We start from the raw sequence: 19,410 nt of genomic DNA, 5'->3' as shown, positions 1-19,410 counted from the left end.
CAACTGTAAATGCTGTGGTGTGGCATTCGGTTCATAAGCCATATGCCCCCATAAAAAGAAACTAACATAAACTATAAAAGTTTCACGGGTATTTAAGACATTACGATGCATCCTAAATACTCTGATAACTTTCTGTGACAAAGAGAGACACATATTATTAATAGCTGATATATGTAAATAAATAAGAGGCACATTGGAGTCAGAGGAAGTTGTTAAAAGTATTACTTAGTTTTGCATCCCCCCCCCACCCAAAAACAAAACAACTCCATCCACCAGGATAACATTGAAACAAAGATACAGGAGTTGCTCATCTGTACAATGTAGTGCAACATGTTTCACAGTCAGCAGGTACTTACATTAATCAGCCATGAGGGGGAAGAGACAGCTTTGACAATTCTGTACAGTCTAAAATAATCAACATCCACTGGATATATTTGCACTTCCACGGAGAAACGGACACTCTAACAGGTTCTACTAGAATGTCAGAGAAAGTAGTTTGATTCAAATAAAACAGATAAATAAATAAAATAACCTGCGTGTGGATCAAGTGTTTTAAACCTGTGATTCAAAGACAACTTTGAAGAATATGAACAGTACACACATATCAAAGCTCTGTCACTAAATTCAAACATGCCATCCTTTCATCAAACAAAAACTTTGAGTTTCTCTGACATGAATCATTACAAAATAAAGCTGGTGTTAAAACAAATACAGAAAAAAAATAAATCACATCAAATGCCCCAAACACCCTGTCTAAGATCTGATAAGAATGCTGATGTGCTACTACACAACATGACAAAAAAATAAAAGGAAACATGTGCTATTTAATCTCAGGTTAATGCCCCTCCATAATCATTTCCTCATGTGAAGCCTTTATTAGCTACAACTTAACTTCCCTCTTCATATCAGTCTCCACTGGTTTGCTTGTTCCATAATTTCATTTGTATGCATTAAAAGCACTTTTTACATACAATTTTAACTCACACCATAATTTGTCCCTCAGCAAACACATTTAAAAGTTTAAATTTAATGATTAATCCACATGGTTCCTTCGGATGCCATCTGCCTTTATATTGTAATTAAGGTCCTTTAAGTACTTCTCATAGTTTGGTCGTGGATTTGTTATTAAACATTGAAACATTATAAAAAACTGTTTGCTGTGAGACTTTCATTCATTGTGCATAATTCATCTTTAATTTGTTTAGGCCTCTGTCACATAGGCCTACAGACCAGTCTGTCACCCCCCCGGCAACCTCCTGTCCTGGAGGTGCTGGGTGAAATCAGTCGCAAACAGGCTGCTGGACCAAAAATCTCCTAGTGGCTACTAACAGATCACTGCAGTTTCCTCTAGTATACCCGGGAGAGATTGACTTCCGCAAAATCTCATAAACTACTTGACAAGCATTCGTGAACCATGCGAACGTATGACACCCCAAAAACAGAGACCTTTCCCCTTCAAAGTAAAAGCTTAGCACTGAAACAAATATGTTTCAAAACCCACAACTTCTATTTTGACAGTGCAAGGCCTCTTTCTGGAGTGTGTTGCACTTTTGCAAGTTCCACTAACACTAGTGGAGTAGATAACACAGCATAAATTTCACTAAGCAACCTCCAGCAACCACTTGCCAACTCCTTTTGGGCCAGTCATTGCCAGGTGGCTGCCAACTGGTGTGCCATCCTGTGTGACTGGGGCCTTAAACAGAATAATTTGCTGTTGATCGATGCCAGTCTCCTGTCAGTGCTTCAAATAAAGAAAAAAAAATAGCTTGGCTAGCTCTAGCTTAGCATAAAGAGAGGAAACACACGCAAACAGCTAGCTCGGCTATATGCAAGGCTACCAAAAAAATGATAGTAAACAAATAATCCTACACTTAATACCCTGCACAACATCAACTTTTAATTTAATCTTTTTCAGCATTTCATTTACATTTACACAAAGCTATGCTACGGTAAAGTAAGATATGCTCATTGTAAATTCTTGAAATTCTTATTTATCACACAGACATGAGCAATATCAGTCTTCTTGCCCAATTTTCAAAGTGCACAGTCTCACTTAAAATATCACACTAGTCCTTTAATAAGAGAAGCGTCTACTGGTTCTGCTCCATTTTGGATCAATTTAAAAGCAAATTTGGGAACGTAGGCTCCTCTGGTTGCTGGCAAAAAAAGTTAACTACTAAATTATTCTGCCTGATCTACCCAGTCTGATTACTACTATTCTTATAATTAAGTCCACATTGTATTTTAGGTTTTTTTTTCTCTTGCATAGAGGATCTTTTTGGCTACCATCCACAAGCGTTTTAGGCAAATAGAATATTCTCTTTAACCAGATCGGTTATTTGGGGCTTCATTTACTTGAGACATTTTAGTCAGGAATAACAAAGTGAATACATTTTTGATTTCCATAATCATGCTTATGGTCTTGGCAAACAATGAAGGACCTCTTCAGTGGAAAACATGGTAATCTGCGCAAAAGTTCAGCCTCATGTTTGAATTAATGCCTAGATGTTCTAGAAGTCTTTTTTTTTTTAAACAGAGATCGTCATTGCTGTTGGCAGAGCAGTACAGGATTGGCAAAAGAAGGAACCTTTAAAACTTTACATTACTTTTATTTTTAAACTCCAAGATAAAGTATTGCCCTTGGTGGAGTACTGCACTCTAGGAGTGTCCTTATCTACTGTTGCTTAAAATGTACGGATCTCTCAAAAATCACAGTCACAATCACATGCAGCTCTGCAATTTAACTGAATTATGTGAATTTTGCCTCTGTGTATGTTTATATTTTCTAACCCAATTTTGTAGGAACTTGATGTTTTTAACATGTTAAAAAACCTTTTCTTCTTTAACCTTCCTTCTTTATATCTACTGTTCCCCCATCTTTTCTTCCCTCGTTGATGTCAGGACTTACTGTTTTCCTCACTTGAGATCTAACGCTTTACTTTCTTATTTTAAATGTCTCCTCCTCATACACCAGCCTCCTCACCTTCCTCACCCTCTTTCTCCCTCTATGTGACATTGGATAAGGGTTCGCTAATTTTTAGACACTTCCAGTAGATTGTTCTGGCCATGGTGAACAAAGTGAGCAGGAGCAGGAGCACCCATGACACGTAGATCCCTTTTGAGCTCTTGGCGGGCTTCCAGGTACCGACCTGAACACAGAAGCAAACAGAAGACGTTTTTAAAAATTTTTCAATGATTTTGGTCATATAAAATTCTCAATTTATGTTTTATTTTGAAAGTGGCAACTTGTGATTCCAGTTAGCAATTGCACCTCACAAATAATTATTTACTGTAGTGAACATTCAATGAAGCCACAAAATCAGCAAAATAAAATACATATTAACCACACGCCACCACGACTATATATGTGGATTCAATCTAATCTACACCATGTTTAAATTGTCAGCTTTTCGAAGGGAATACTTAATGAAAGCTCATGCTGACTAAAGGACACATGAAGGGATAACATGCAACATCACTGCTGCTTTGCAACTTTGGGTATAAATTGAACACAATTATGAACAATTACAATGATATTATTGCTTATTGTGCTAGTGCTGCGCCTCTTTTCTCTTTTGTGACCTTTTGTATGATGTTTCGCTTTGTGTGACTTGAAAAATGTCATCCAAATTACCTAAAAATTGTTGAGAATTAAGGCTTTTCTGAAGCCATCTGAGCAGTGTGTGATCTACTTTAAGTTATTTCTCTTTGAAATGAATAACAATCATGTTTCTTTCTTAATGTAACTGCTGGTGGTGTAAATAAAGACAGAGTAAACAGTTTTTTTGTTGTCACTTATATAAAGGTGAACAAAAAGAGCATCTGTGAATCTGCCTTTTGTGCAAAAGTAGAGTTTACAATTAGGTTATATAAAATATTAAAGTACAGCAATAACAGTTAATTTATTAATTATTAACAGTAATAGTTACAATGAATAAAAGGTGATAACCAAAATTAAATGGTGAGAGGCAAATATCTAATCAGCCAATCACATGGCAGCAGAGCACTGCATTTAGGCATGTAGACATAGTTACGATAATCTGCTGAAATTTAAACTGAGAACCAGAATGAGGAAGAAAGGTGACGACAGTGACTTTGAATGTGTCATGGTTGTTGAAGAACTGCTGGTCTACTGGGATTTTCCCACATGGCCATCTCTGGTTTACAGAGAATGATGTGAAAAAGAGGAAATATCCAGTTTGCTTAAGGTCTGTGGAAGAAAACGCTTCTTTGTCAGAGGTCAGAGAATGGCCAGACTGTTTTGAGTAGTCAGGAAGGGAACAGAAACCCAGATAATCACTCGTTAAGTATATAGATGAGCACCTCTGAGCACACAACATGTTGAACCTTGAAGCAGATAGAAGTGTTTTTAACTGATAGCTTGTTAAATCTATGTTATGAAGAGTTAAGGCCGCTTTGAAGGCTAAAGAGTATTACATAATAAGTTTATGTTTACATAATAAAATGGCTATTGAGTTTATTTTCGCCTAAAATTTCCAGCAGTAGGATGTCTGCTGGTTAAACGATTTGGCTTTTGGCATCCTAATCATCATCTTTAAAAAAAGGATACAATTTGATCGACCAACAGTTTAAAAGTTAACATCACTCCAACATCTTCGCCCACAAATACACACCAAAAGTCCTGCTGTGGAGACGGCGAGGATTAAAAACAGCAGGAAGCATAGCAGGCTCCTCCTTCTGGGGTACCGCCAACCAATAGAAGAGCTGGAAATCAAACCGAGAGACAGTCAAAAAATAATAATTCAAATTATAAATGCAAAACACTTATTTACCTTCCTCACACACAGAAAGTGAACATCTGACATACTCACACTTTTCGGCAGTGGGGACATCGAGCTAAAGTGCGGGCTGAAAACTCTGTCCACTAAGAGAGAGGAAATGAAAAGGTCAGTGTGTGCATATATTACAGTTCTCTATCAGGGGGTAAAGCAGAAGAGTACATTGGCAAATAATTCTGTAGATGTCAGTAAATAAATGCATAAAGAAGTAAAACTGGCACTGTCAGCTGTAATATAAGCCATGTGAGTGTGTGACTTTTACCAGGAATGTGTTGGAGCAGTGTCCACAGATGACTCTGATGCCAACAGGCTGACGCCGCGGTTCAGGACTGTCCCCTCCAATGTGGACTGGACCTAGGTTGATGATGCGTTTACTGCCGGGGAACAGAAAACACTGATTTAACATAAACCCATGTGAACAGCCTTTACTGCTTATTTCAAAGTTTGTCCAAAAAGCACCTTTTTAGCTTTTTAAAAAAGGGTGTGAACCTAAAGTTGAAAAATTTAAAGCCAGCTCTGTGTACTATGAAGGTGTGTGACTTGGAAAAACTGTAACTGGAAGTGATTATAGTAAATAAACAAATGAGGAAATATACTAAAGTTACTGTACAAAAAGTCCCCAGCTGATTAAGAGTGTCAGGCGGGAATTTCACTTGGACTTAATCTGGAATGACCAATAAATTTTTTTTAAAAAAAACATAAAATCTCGGTGAGACAACCTAGAAAAGGAATGTAAAGTTCATTTCACATTATAGGTGACATAAAGCCCTCTGTATGTGATCTTAAGAGGGCTGGACTGAGGAAACTTGCATTTTATCCAGTGCAAAGAGGTGTAGCTACACATTTAATCACTTTTTCACCAGTACCTCTCAGGTTTTCGCAGGATAAAGAGATGTTTCTGTAGCAAAGAACAACTCTTTCAGCTTGAACTGTAATAAATAAATGTTTAGGGTTTTTTTGTTTTCTAATTGTTCGGTAGTTCATTACTCAGACTGACCTATATTTTATTTACCTATATATATTTAGTTTTTGTTAATTCACAATAGTACCAGTTTTTAACTGCAGACCCACTGTCCAAATCAAAAATTTCATTATAGACAGAAATAGTGGGGAACAAACACAAAACCAAAAACCAAACAGGAACTTTTTTGTTATTTAAGCGATATTAATGAATAGTATGTATGGCCATGGGGGAGGTCTTTATGAGTAGGAAAAGCTGTAAAACTGTAAAACCCCAAATTTTATGTCCTCCTTCACTTTCTCCAAAGTTTCTGCCAGCAGAATTCTGGGCCCCCAGACCTTATGTTTGACATCCCTGGATCATGATTTGTTAGTTGGTTTAAAAATGAGACACCAAGAGCCAATTTTAAACTAAAACACTGAAAATCAAAATATGAAGAAGAGGTCCACCTTCATGACTTTCGGCTCAACACACCTAACTAACTCATTAATCTCTGTTTGTTCTCTCAGAGCTGACACCAAAAGCCTTTAGAGCAGCTTACACTGAAAAAGTACTGGATACAGACTTAATCAGCAGTAATGGAAGATGACAGCAGCAGGAAATATTCCAGTCTGACCGATGTCAGGTCGTCATTCTGCTAAACCTTAGTGGATGAAGACGCGAGACGAGGAAGACCAGGAGGCTCATTCAGCCGTGAGCCTGAGATTTCTGAACATTATGTTGCCGTCAGGGCAAAAATCAAGACTTCAAGATGGAAAGATTTACGGTTTACCTATGTGGAGTAAACTTGCTTCTCTTTTCGGAGTAGTTTCATACTTCAAGCCTGCTTATAGAACAAAATGACCACGTCTGCATCAGAGGTTAGTGAGGTTGATTTCTGTATAAACAGCTTATTAGAGCTACCTTTGGAAAAACCCAGACGCTATTATAATAGTCATCAAACCACATCTTTTACCAATTTTTATACTGAAGGGTCAAAACACGCCATTAAGTGTACTGGGGAGGTCATGTCCTGGTTTTTGTATGTGCTGTGAGTGTTACAGAAACAAATAAAATGCTGGGAATACTGAAGCTATAATTATCGTTCCTTATATTGAGATGATAAGTGTTATAAACTCACTGATTGATTTAAAAACTGCGGCTAAGAAGTAGCTGGAAATGCGCAGGAGAACTCAATGGTATTGAAAAGACCAATAATAACAGCTTTGGGCTGCACCTCATTTACAGGTAGGTGCACACCGGCTTACATCATAGGGCTTCAGAGAGGTTTTTGGTTATAATGTAGCCCAGCATAGATATCCACTTGAAGCATAAATCGCCAGTAATGCCAGGCTGTTTCCAGAACTGTTTTATAAAATCTGGTCTGTTCTATTCTTTTTTAAACATATTTAATTTTGTTTCAGGCTTTAATATAAAAACGTTTGTTAATAAAAGTGTCATATAACTAGAGTTTATAATTTTTGCTTTTATTATTATAACTTTTCAAAAGCTGAAATTTTGCAAAAAGGGGGTACCTTCAACAGTCTCTTAACACCACGTAATGGTTGCTTTTGTTGAACGGCTGGAAAAGGTGGTGTGATTACGTGTTAAAGCTGAGATGGATTAAAAACAGCCTCTGTTTCTTTTCCTGACTCACCAGTACGGTCTTGGACAGGCGATCTTCTGCGACGTCACTTTGCAGATCAGCAGACAGTTGCAAGGACAGCGGACATACTTCTTTCCAACAGGAGCATTCTTAATGGGCTGAAACCAGAGAGGTGAAGACACAGATAGAAGAATAAGAAACTTCAAACATTTGCTGTTGGCTTTTCCAAATGTGAGGTTCTTAAATTGTTTTACTTTTGATTTCATCAGACAAAAGGAGAAGTGAACGACAATCCAACACGCCGATATTTTGTGGTTTACCAATGCAACTTTCCAACAAATACTGACGCAAGTACAGATTTCTATTATGTTAAAAAGCTATTAACTATTTTTTGGTATACAAAGTCTGGTTTCAATTACTCTTGTCAAATGTTTTTCTGGATTAATAGATCATTTTCTTCATTTTTCAAGCAGATAACAGTCTGTCTTTTTTTTTTTTTTTGAATGAAAAGAGTCAGGCACATCTAAAAGTGTGCCACAAGTCAGAGTTTTAAGTCACAGAATATAAAAATTGGGAATGACTTGATCTTACAGGGTCACCATTTGCAAGACAACAACTAAATTCCTTTTGAGATTATTTCCCATCATGCTCCAGGTGGAAATTTACAAGAAGCAAAAACTGCCCTAAGCATCAAGACCAGAAACAAAGTGATGTAAGCAGTAAGCAAAGTAAAAGTTGGGCCTTACTGCTGAAATTTTACTTTGAATGTCAATGTCATCAGTTTCACTACCACTTAGCAAGTACTTATCTGCAGACAAGTTGGTGACATCAATGCAAATTAAGAGACACTATGGCAGTCTCCTAGTGACTGAGGCAATTACAAAGAAGCAAATTACAACCCATAGTCAGTTTATAGATGGGCCTCCAATAATGATGGAACAATTAACAGCCAGTCTTATTTAACATAAAAAAAAAGCTTCAAACTGTTCAGTTACTTAATATCAATAAGTCATTTTACACATATAAAACGATAAAGATGCTTAAAAACAAACAGGTAAAGTTGTTTTATCTGTGCAGCTTTTCTCCATTCACTTCCATCAAGTCCTTACTAATTCTAACTAATTAATTATAGTTATTATAATTACCAGTTATAACTACAATGAGTAAGATCATTTTCCATTTGTTGTGTTTGACTCATTAATGTAGACCCACTTTGCTTTATTGAGTTTTAAATACTGTGTAGGTGGTGTTTAGCATTGAATGCTTCGCAATAAAAGCCCCATTAAGAAAGGGTTTACCGTTTTATTCTACTGCAATGCCAGATGACTTTTATTTTGAAATGTGTACAGAAGCACTGAGTTCTTGTAGCACCAGCAAAATACAGCAACTTAACAAGGCAGCAACATAGGATCTCAAATAAGGCTACAATAAAAATAAGAGTCCCTGCAGAGGAAAATGGACTTCTGTGTTAAATATACTTAACATTTATTATAATCTAAGCTTGTAGGAAATAAATGTTGTTTGTTTCTGTAGTTGAGGTACATCAAGACTATATAGTTCTCTGTATCTGCCTCTTACCGTAGCTTCATTGCAGATGTTGCACTTCACCACATGCTGGTGCGTCTTGCCCTCCACAGATATGGAGGTCTGACAAACCCGGCAGCTGATGACCGGAGCACTGCTGCTGTCTGGGCTGCCTTGTGGGGAGTACGGGGGTGGAGGCTCGCCTGGTGCCACTGAGCTGGGGAACGGAGCAAAACCTGATGAAGACGAAGAAGAGGTTTTATAAATACTGTATTTATTAACACTAATAAAACAACTTCTTTTGTTTATCATAAAAAATACAGAAAATATATAGCCTGAAGTACTGCTTCACCTACACATTACATCTACAGCTGCTCAGCCATGAGAACACATGCCATGAAGCTCCCAGCGCATAGTTTCTGTGCTGATATTAATGCACTGATGAGATTTGGAGCACTGCAGTTCATGAGTCAGCAGAGCCTTCTATGCACCTTAGCACTTGGTGACCCCGCCCTGTTTCTTTACATCGGTCTGACATTTTGAGGCTGAGCTGCCGTGGCTCCTAAACTCTTCCACTTTGGTATTATACTGCTAAGCCCTAATGAAAGCAAGAAATGTAATGAATTTGTTGCAGTAGTAGAGTCCTACTCTGTGAGCTCTTTAAAAGGACCCATTCCCAAACCAAATATTTGTAAAGGCAGACTGCTTGGTTCGGCGCTTTTAGAAACATGTGAGACAAAAACACTAGAATTCAAAGATTAAAATCTGTGGTCTGGTACTTTTGTCTATGTGGTGTATATATAAAATCTTTAACTATAACTTGATGAGACTGATCAGGAAACTAGTGGCTTAATAGATCAGTGTAACTGCTTCTCCCTTTTGTGTGGGGTATTTCTAAGAGCCATCTATTTTCTGATGGTAAATTTCTGCATTTTCACTCTTCAAATCTGTTGTATAATGGTACAGCACTGCAATTCAGTAAACACCGTTATCATTAACAAGTATTGGCTCACAATATCACCACTTTTGTGCTTGGTCAAGACAAACAGTAGGTGCACAAACAGAATTTAGATGTGTATCTGTTTGTTTATACTGACTCATGTGTGGGTCAGCAAATTGTATGTTTAATTATATTGATTAACATAATGTTATCTATGTGTGACACCGTTAAGGGTCAAAACTCCGTGAGTGTAATACAGGAAGCACAGAAAGCAAGTGACTGTCACAGTTACAAGGAAGCAACCAGAGAAGTGAGAGAGAGAAATTGGAGTCACAGCAGAGATAAGAGCAATGAAAAAAGACAAACAAGCCAGACATGTGATGTCTGACATGATCACACAGAAAAGTAGAACAATTTTAGCTTACAAGTTAAAAAAACAAAACAAAACCAAAAAACGTTTCATTTAAATCCCAGAAACTGAGATACTATTTCTGCAAGTTATTATATGGAGTTGCTTCTCGGCAATTAATCATAGTTATACTTCAATGACGATTTTTTTTCCTTCCGGTGACTATTAAAATCAACTAATTTCACATAAAAAAAATAAATTGCATTCTGCTTTGCAGTAGTTCTCTGGTTTTTGTCCTTCAGCACAATCATTTTCCTTAACTTCAAACCATAAAATTTCCTTGCCTTACAGGTTGTGACAGGCTTAGCTAAAGTATTTATACTAATTTCATTTAGTCAACTGACATATAAAGTTCACGATCGTGGCTCAAGAGTTGGGAGTTCGCCTTGTAATCGGAAGTCTTGGTCGTTGTGTCCTTGGGCAAGACACTTCACCCGTTGCCTACTGGTGGTGGTCAGAGGGCCTGGTGGCGCCAGTGTCCGGCAGCCTTGCCTCTGTCAGTGCGCCCCAGGGTGGCTGTGGCTACAATGTAGCTGCCATCACCAGTGTGTGAATGTGTGTGTGAATGGGTGGAGGACAGGTTGTGTAAACCGCTTTAGGGTCCTTAGGGACTAAAAAAATGCTATACAAATACAGGCCATTTACCATTCACGGAAATCTACTTGATTGAAATAAAAAGGTTTAATAATGTATGTTTAATACTGTATAATGTAAATAAAATGTATATATATTTGCATTTATTTGTATATTTTGTAAACATTTATTTACAAAATACACACTGGAGTAATTTTGCAAAATAATTTTGATTTCTACATTATTTTGCAGTAATAAGAGTCCTTATTTGTTTTGAATCAGTTCCCTTTTACAAGCAGTGGATATGACATTTAGGAGTTTTATTATGTAAAAAAACCAAAAAAAAACCAGATGTAGTTATGAAAAACAAATTAGGCCAAAGATACTTTGACACAGAGACTACAGGAGGTGGAGATTAAACCTGACAGATGACCTGCTCTACCTCCTGAACCACAGCCGCCCCTAAAGCTTGCAGTTTCCAAGAAATCTCCCATCTGCGTACTAACCAGGCCCCGACCCTGCTTAGCTTCCAAGTTCAGACGAGATCGGGCATGCACAGAACAGTCATCTTGTTCCTTGTTTATCATTTTACTGCTCAATAAGAATTCAGTAAATCTAAATTCTTGTTTATTTGTCACATTTTATTTTCTAAAGTTAGCAAAGCAAGGCAGCAAGCCTGATCTTGTCATACACATAAAAAAAATAATATCCAGTTTCTTCACTCACATTGTGGATTACAACTTATTGGCATTTTGCTGGTAACGGATTAGTACTCCGTATTGGTATCGATACTGTATAGGAAATGAAAAGAAATGGTTGATTGTTATTGGTTTTCAGATTATCTCACACCAGAAATGGGAGCGTCGCCCAATCTGAAAAAAAGGTAATGTTTATACACCATTAGTTTTGAGGTATTTACAGGTGGGAAATAGTATCAGTCCATCCACCTGATACCAGACATCATGTGGTTTCTCTCCATTTCAGTCACTAAATTACTTTTGCATGTGCCTGAGAATACACAGCAATGCCAAAATACTGGTTCTACCAGGTTTCAGAGGTAGAGTGGTGCGAAGGAAGAAAAAAACCCAACATGCTCCCACATTTGTCATTCAGCAGACTGAAGATGCTGAAGCAAAACATGTTTAAAACATGTATAAAAATCCCTGTGGCAAAGCACAGACTGAAAACACATGAGCACGACACAGTCATTAATCGGAAGCAGGCTGTGGTGATCACTAGACCGACTTGCAGGTTTTTTCCCCTAACTGAGAAACAATTGTTTCATGACGCAATGCCAGATAAATCAGTGAAACCGCTGAAGCGGAACAACTCAAAGGTTTGGGAAATTTGTGTGATTTTTAATATTTTCCTGGTACAAGAAAAAAAGTACATAACCCACAACAATAGTGAAATAATGACACAACAAAAATGGTCTGGTCACATTGTTATTTGTAATCTCTAGTATTGGTCGAGAATTTTACAATTAAGATATCCCTAAAAGTCCAAAACGAAGTTTTTAAATTACTTTACTTTATGCCTGTTTCATCAGAACTCAATGTTCAATACCATGCACTAAAGAAAAGCAGCAAATCCTTACATGAGAACAATCAGAACCTGCTGATTTTTGCTGTTCAGGCTTGATAAATGACTAACCACAGAGCGTTGTTACAGTGATCTGACAGCCGGGAGCTCTGACCCCTTATCATAATGCAAATCACCAAATCAAACTCACCCACATGAAAAGCCTTTCAAACACCCGGTTTTTCATGCCTAACATCTGTTATAGACCGCTGACAGCTCAAAGGTGCTCATTAGCTTTGGTAAATCACCCTAAAATCGGTTTTCAATTAATTTTTGTGTGGGTTGAATCCCCTGTAGTTGTGTGATAATGTCTCTATTTACGGCTAACGTTAGCCTGAAAGCTAACACTTGTTTACAACACGACACCTTTAAAGGTAAAAACAAACTACAATACCACGCTGTTGAAGCCTATTAATGACTGCTCGTATTCTGAATGGTGATGTGAAAAGGACACAGAGGTTACTCTGAGGTTTCGGTAGATATCCGTGCGAGCTTGTACCGGGAGAGAAGCCGTTGGTCCCGTCGTGCTGATCGGGCAGCAGCGGTGACCGTTCCCCGTCTGCCATCGCTCCCTCCGGACCCAAGCCTTTCTTCCAACAACGCCCCGCGGGAAGTGTATCTGCGGCGTCTGGGAGACTCCTCGGACCTCCGGTAAAGATTTGTTTGGAGGAGTCGGTGTGAGGCTTTCAACTCCTGACCCTGCTAGAGGTTTGGGTTACTGACAGCCACATGACGCGGCGAAAACATTCACTAAACGCGGAAACGATACAACAAAAACATCTGTCACATGATTCAAGGAGTCAGGAAGTGACGGACAACGGGCTAGACCAATGAACGAGCCGTGTTTGAATGGGCGGGTCCTTCTGCTTTTGTTGACTAACAACAATTATAAACTGTAAGGCGATGATTGCATTACAATTACTGCTGGTATATGTGCACATAATAGAATAGGTTAGACTTTGTCATTATAAAAATGCAATGACATTTAGTCTGGCATCTCTCCTCTACCCTATCAGAAAACAACAACAACAAATAATAATAATAATAATAATAATAATAATAATAATAATAATAATAATAAACAGCTAAGTTTGTGTCTCTTCTCACAGTTCAAAGACATGTATGGCAGGTTGGTTAAAGCTAACTCTCTATGACTACGGTTAGCATGGCAGCCTGTCCAGGGTGTATCCCACCTTTTAGAGCTGGCAGGTTCCAGCCCATAGTGGAAGAGGGACGGTTGGATTTATGAGATTATTTATTGTCAAAGGAGCTTGCAAAGAAAAGCGTCTGGACTTCTTTAAGTTGCTTGAAGACGTTTTACCTCTCATCCGAGAAGCTTCTTCAGTTCTAAGGTCAAATGGTGGAGAGTCCCAGATATAAACCTAGTGGGAGTAACCCCCCACAGAGGGACAAAAGGACCCCCTGATGATCCTCTAATCGCCTGAGCCAAGGTGTGAAACTGTGCGTGGGTCCCAATCAGCCAGCGTTTCGGGTGTGTTCATTGTGAAACCTGGCCCCACCTTATCATGCGAATTCCTGAGGTCAGATGGCCCAGGATGTGAGTGGGCGTTAAGGCGTCTGGGAAGGGATCTCAAAAACTGGATTATAGATGGCAGAGAGTTGGTGTCGTAAACCCCCACCTCTGTTCAAAGATGGTCGCTCACAGTGGACATAGATGGCTTTTTTCACTCCTCTTTCAAACCATCTGTCCTCTCTGTCCAAAATGTGAACATTGGCATCCTCGAAGCACTCAAAACGTGCGGCTATCCTAAATGGGCGTTCTTAAAGTCAGCAAAGAGGCACAGAAAAGAAGACCAGACACCAGCGAGGGAGGATAAGAAGGACAGACGCAACAACATTGTCATCCCCTATGTAGCCAGTGTATCAGAGAAACTCAGGAGAGTTTTCTCCAAGCATGACATCCCAGTGTATTTCAGACCCAGCAACACACTCAGACAGAAACTGGTTCACCCGAAAGACAAAACTCCAAGACACAAACTTAACAATGTGGTGTATGCTGTACAGTGCAGCGAGGAATGCTCAGACCTCTACATTGGAGAGACCAAACAGCCACTTCACAAGCACATGGCACAACACAGAAGAGCCACCTCCACAGGACAAGACTCAGCAGTCCATCTGCATCTTAAGGATAAAGGACACTCTTTCGAGGATGCCAATGTTCACATTTTGGACAGAGAGGACAGATGGTTTGAAAGAGGAGTGAAAGAAGCCATCTATGTCCACTGTAAACGACCATCTTTGAACAGAGGCGGGGGTTTACGACACCAACTCTCTGCCATCTATAATCCAGTTTTGAGATCCCTTCCCAGACGCCTTAACGCCCACTCACATCCTGGGCCATCTGACCTCAGGAAATCACATGATAGGGTGGGGCCAGGTTTCACAATGAACACACCCGAAACTCTGGCTGATTTGGACCCACGCCCAGTTTCATACCTTGGCTCAGGCGACTAGAGGATCATCAGGGGGTCCTTTTGTCCCTCTGTGGGGGGTTACTCCCACTAGGTTTATATCTGGGACTCTCCACCATTTGACCTTAGAACTGAAGAAGCTTCTCGGATGAGAGGTGAAACGTCTTCAAGCAACTTAAAGAAGTCCAGACGCTTTTCTTTGCAAGCTCCTTTGACTACGATGACCTGGATGACTGAGAACCTTCACAGAGATTATTTATTGCATCTTCTGTAATGTGTGCAGTTCTAAAACAGTCAAATACAAGAGTCATGTGGTAAAAGCAATTAATATGTGAGCTTCTCCTTGTACAGCAGGAGCTTTAGACGCAGGGCAAGTTAGATGGTAAATGGGTCGACTGGTGCATACATAGCACCTTTTTTCTATACCCAAGCACCTCATCTAACACTCTCCACCTCAGGCTTCAGTATCTTGCCAAACTGGAGTAAGTGGGGAACCGGTCTACCAACCATACAGGTAGGCAACTCAATTTATCTACTGAGCCGCAGTCACCTCTGTGATCCAAGGGTCACCAGACTGAGCTAAGAGGCAGAAATCATAAATTTGGTCTTTATAAAAGAGTAAATAAAAAAGTGGATGTATACTCAAGAGATTACATCAGAGACTAGATTTTTTTCTAGTAACTGATTGGGATGAAACAAGAGCTAAAAAGAAGACGTGAAGTGAAAATAAAATGGTTGCATTTGATTGTGTGTTTAATGATATTAAATTCAGATGTAATACAGTATTAATACAATTAAAAGTTAAGATAAATATTTATGGCTACACAAATCCTATATACTATTTTAATAACTACTACAGTATTTAAGAATTCATTCATGTATACAATATCTTTGTGAAAAACATTTAACAATATAAGGAGCAGAATCGAATAAATGACAGAAATGTCTAAAGCTGAAAAAACAGGAAGTGTTTTATTTTCCCCAAGGTTACACAGGAAATGTGTACAGATATTTCTGTAGTGACTTGCAGGGAGAAAATGTTGCATTTAAACATCACTGATGTGCATAAAGATTTACAGGGTTACCATAACATAGTTAACAGCTTTTACATACAGCAAACCAATCATAAAAAAAAAAAATATATATAGTTATACTCTCTCTCACTGAAAGAGGAAAAAAGTATATTAGCTTTGCATAAATCTACACAACATGCTTCTCTCTAACAGCAGCAAAGTACATGAAGCTGAAAACTGACATCCTTTCTGTTTCACATGACTTAAACAAGTGGAGCACACAACTGTAAACGTGCATCCGGTTAGCTAAAGAGTGAAATGTGGGTAATCCTATCTCCCTCTTAAAAATAACCAACATTTAGTAAACAAACGTCATGTTTTTGTTAGAATTACCTGAAACAAGCAGACTTCCTACCAACTTCTATACAACTAAAACCCTTCTGCAACCAGAGGAAAGAAAGCTCTTAGTTTTTTTTCTTATAAGAATATGTTCATGAGTGCTAATTACTCACATGAAAGTTTACATTTTAAACGTGTCCACGAACTTGAGTCACTCGCCACCAAATCTCAACGACACGTGGTTTTGTTTGCACCTCTCATAAAAAAGGGAAAGAACACAAAAAAATCTAGTTATATTCATCCTTAACAGAGCCTTGAGAATTTCTGAGCGACATTCTCGAAGGCCTCCGTCGAAGATTCTGTTGATGTTTCTGGAAATAAAAGAAAGGGGAAAAAGGTGAGACCACTTGTATGTTTTTGTGCAGTCACTCGATTACAAAGCCTCAATAAGAAAGACCTTTAATCACTCATCTGCCTGCTTTCCTTAGTGTTCAGGCTCCCACTCTTTCCTTTACATCACTTCCTCTCTCTCACGCAGTAACTCAATGCTAACATCCTGGCTTCTGTCCAATCGCGTCCTTGACCACCTTCTATGAGCCAATCAGCCGCCCCTCTGCCTACTTTAAGTATCTAAATAAATCACATTCAGTTCCTTCAGATGATCTTTCCTTATTGAATTGAGTTTGTGGGTACCTTCAGGTTCTCCTGGTGTTTCTGGCTTCTGCAGTGGAGGTCCTTAGCATTTTGCTCATCCAGGTAGAAAATGGAGCAGAGGTTACAGAAAAGCCCCATTTTTTGGACAACATGCTCATCACCTAAGAAGACCAGAAGCATACAAAATAACTTAAGAGAGAAAAGAAAGACTTGAAATTGACGTCATTATTTTATGTTTCGTTCTCACCAAGGGACGCGTCAGCATCCAAGTTGTCTGTGATGCGAGGAGACTGAGAACAAGATCGCTTTGCTTTGGGTTCAATAAGTGCTCTCCTTCGTTTACGGACAGCTAAAGAAAAGGAAAACAACTAATAAATGATAAATGATGACTGAAAATTAAACTGTACCTACTCCAATAACAAGTTAATATTTTTACTTCTCTAGTTACAGCTGCTCGAATGTCTTGAATTGTCGATCAATCAAAGTTTTATTCGTCACATGCAGGTTGCCCTGCAGTGAAATAGGACCCCCCCCCCGACCTTACACATATAGCATAAACATTACATGGGGATACAGGTCGGAGATTGGTAGAATCAGAGAAAAAAAAAACATTGAAATGTACACTACAGTGGGGAAAGTACAAGAGGAAAAAAAGAGACCCCTACTCATGCTGTGCTTCCATGGTAGGACAGCATGAGAACAGGAAACAAAAAAACTCCTCTGCACAAAGAGCACATAAATGTCCACAGCACAACATTATGAAGACATGACAAGCTACGTTGGAGAGCCGCGAGCCTCCCCATGATGGTATCAAACTTCTGTTCCGTGGTGTTGTCATTCTTTTGATTCTGAGACCCCACAACTGCAGTGAGCCGTTCTGCAATGTGATCCAACTTTCGCTCAAGGGTGTCAATATGAGCAGGCCCCTCTCTGATGTATCCCATCATACGCTCAGTGGTGTTAGTTTGAGCCTTCACGGCAGCTGTAAGCGTCTCCAAGGTGTTAACCATACTGCGTTCGGTGTGAGAGGTCGCGCCTCGACCCATCGCTTCAATTCCAGCGGTCAGCCTTGGGGGGGTTTGAACAGCTGGTTCCGCTCTCTTATTTCTCCGATAAGTCAGGGCCAAGCCAGCTCCGATCAGCAAGAACCCTGTTATCATGGTTCCGAATAGGTAGATATCTTCAGCGTCCTCGATAGACAGTCCCGCCAGGCACAAGATCCTCCAGGTCTGCCACCCGTCCATCGTGTATCCGGCAGGGAAAGTCCCTCCAGGGCACTCAGGCTCTCCCGAGCCCAGGCTTCTCGTTGAGAAAAGGGTGTCAATAGCATTCAGAGACCAGTTGATCAAATCCATAATTCTCTTTTAGGTTTTAGAGAATGACAGTGAGAGACTGTTCGAGGGAAAAGTAATGCACACAAGACAAGACAAGGACACAAGAGGCTAAGCAGGGAAGATAAGGGTGAGGAGGAGAGGAGAAAAAGTGCGACCGCCTTCACTGAGAGCCAAGAGAAGAAGAATATGTTGTAATATGTAATATGTAATATGATTAGTGACTTTTGATGGACAAACTTTAACTTCACAAGTTCCAGATTACAAATTGTGGCTGTCTTCTGACAGAGTGTGTTAGGAAAACCACAATATAGACACTGACTTGGATGCAGTTTTGCTCTATTGTAACAAATTCTAAGTGGAAAACAACCATCATCCACTTTAGTGAATCATATTGAAACATTTTGTTGGTTTAAAATCAGCACATTTTGAGGTAAAACAGCTTCTCGTACCTTTAACGTCACTACTGCTCGGTCCTTCCTGTGTCTGATTATCAAGACACTCAGGCTGTTGCTGTTGCCCAGCAGAGGCAGCATCAACATCGGGCTGGCTCTCTGGTTTCTCCTCTGTTTTTTGGCTGTCTGGTTTGTCGTCACTTGACAGTACAGATATGTTTTTGTCCAGTGACGAGGACTCGAGTGAAGCGGCAGACAGTGATTCTGTTTCTGCATCTTCTCTCTCGTGTGTTGCGACCCCTTTTTTCCCTCTAACAGATTTTCTCACTGCAGGAAAAGAAAAAGAAATACTTGAGATTTACAATTTAGTCCTCTGACCAGATTGTACAGTTTTGTGCACATTCTTAGTGGCAGCAGTCTTCAGGAACAGTTCTCCAGGCTTCTTGATGAACATTCAAAGCTCTTCTTCAGATCTGGACTGCCTTTAGATCAGGGGTGTCAAACATAAGGCTGAAGGCCCAGAATCTTTTTTTTTTTTTTTTAAATAAAACTGTGACTTGTATTATGTGTCTGTGGTCTGGGAGAGAGTCCTGTAACTGTCTCCCTGCAAAATACAGTATATAATGACCAATGTTGGGCAATTAATTATACAGTTACTTCTTCAAAAAAGTTACTGAGTTTTGCAAACAACAATGTTTTTTGCAGCTGTTTACCTAAAAATGCAGCCAATGCGGTTTTTTAAACAAACCTTTCAAACAATTTACAGAACAATCAGCTGTTCTGCATCTAATTTAATGCCACACAAATTATTTGTGCCACTCCAAAAAATAATTTCTGTCCACTATGAGATAAAGGAGAACAAGCCTGATACCTG

The 19,410-nt window shown here is 39.2% G+C and overlaps 2 protein-coding genes across 6 annotated transcripts in view; both read right to left on the bottom strand.

Annotated features, from left to right (window-relative positions):
- Positions 1 to 205: 205 nt before the first annotated feature.
- LOC309703805 (type I phosphatidylinositol 4,5-bisphosphate 4-phosphatase-B-like) lies at positions 206 to 13,170 on the bottom strand. Its single transcript, XM_082528721.1, has 7 exons — positions 12,872 to 13,170; positions 8,924 to 9,105; positions 7,397 to 7,503; positions 5,062 to 5,173; positions 4,833 to 4,885; positions 4,635 to 4,725; positions 206 to 3,149 (listed from the first exon to the last, which is right to left on the bottom strand). The coding sequence occupies exons 1-7, from the start codon at positions 12,936 to 12,938 to the stop codon at positions 3,006 to 3,008; spliced, it is 756 nt and encodes a 251-aa protein (XP_082384847.1). The 5' UTR covers positions 12,939 to 13,170; the 3' UTR covers positions 206 to 3,005.
- A 2,587-nt stretch (positions 13,171 to 15,757) lies between these two features.
- The window catches only part of LOC309703783 (uncharacterized protein), a 49,696-nt gene continuing 46,043 nt past the window's right edge, over positions 15,758 to 19,410 (bottom strand). For all 5 annotated transcript variants that reach the window (XM_082528670.1, XM_082528672.1, XM_082528673.1 and 2 more), the window contains 4 exons: positions 18,594 to 18,863; positions 17,058 to 17,159; positions 16,850 to 16,971; positions 15,758 to 16,527 (listed from right to left, as the gene is read on the bottom strand). In XM_082528670.1, coding sequence (XP_082384796.1) covers positions 16,444 to 16,527; positions 16,850 to 16,971; positions 17,058 to 17,159; positions 18,594 to 18,863 — 578 coding nt within the window. In that variant the 3' untranslated portion in view covers positions 15,758 to 16,443. The remainder of the gene's footprint in view (positions 16,528 to 16,849; positions 16,972 to 17,057; positions 17,160 to 18,593; positions 18,864 to 19,410) is intronic.

This window comes from Aulonocara stuartgranti (genome assembly GCF_965226115.1).
Source record: "Aulonocara stuartgranti genome assembly, chromosome: 3".
Taxonomy (NCBI): Eukaryota; Metazoa; Chordata; class Actinopteri; order Cichliformes; family Cichlidae; genus Aulonocara; species Aulonocara stuartgranti.
The sequence above is the reverse complement of the archived record's forward strand: the minus strand, read 5'-3'. Positions and strand labels throughout refer to the sequence as shown.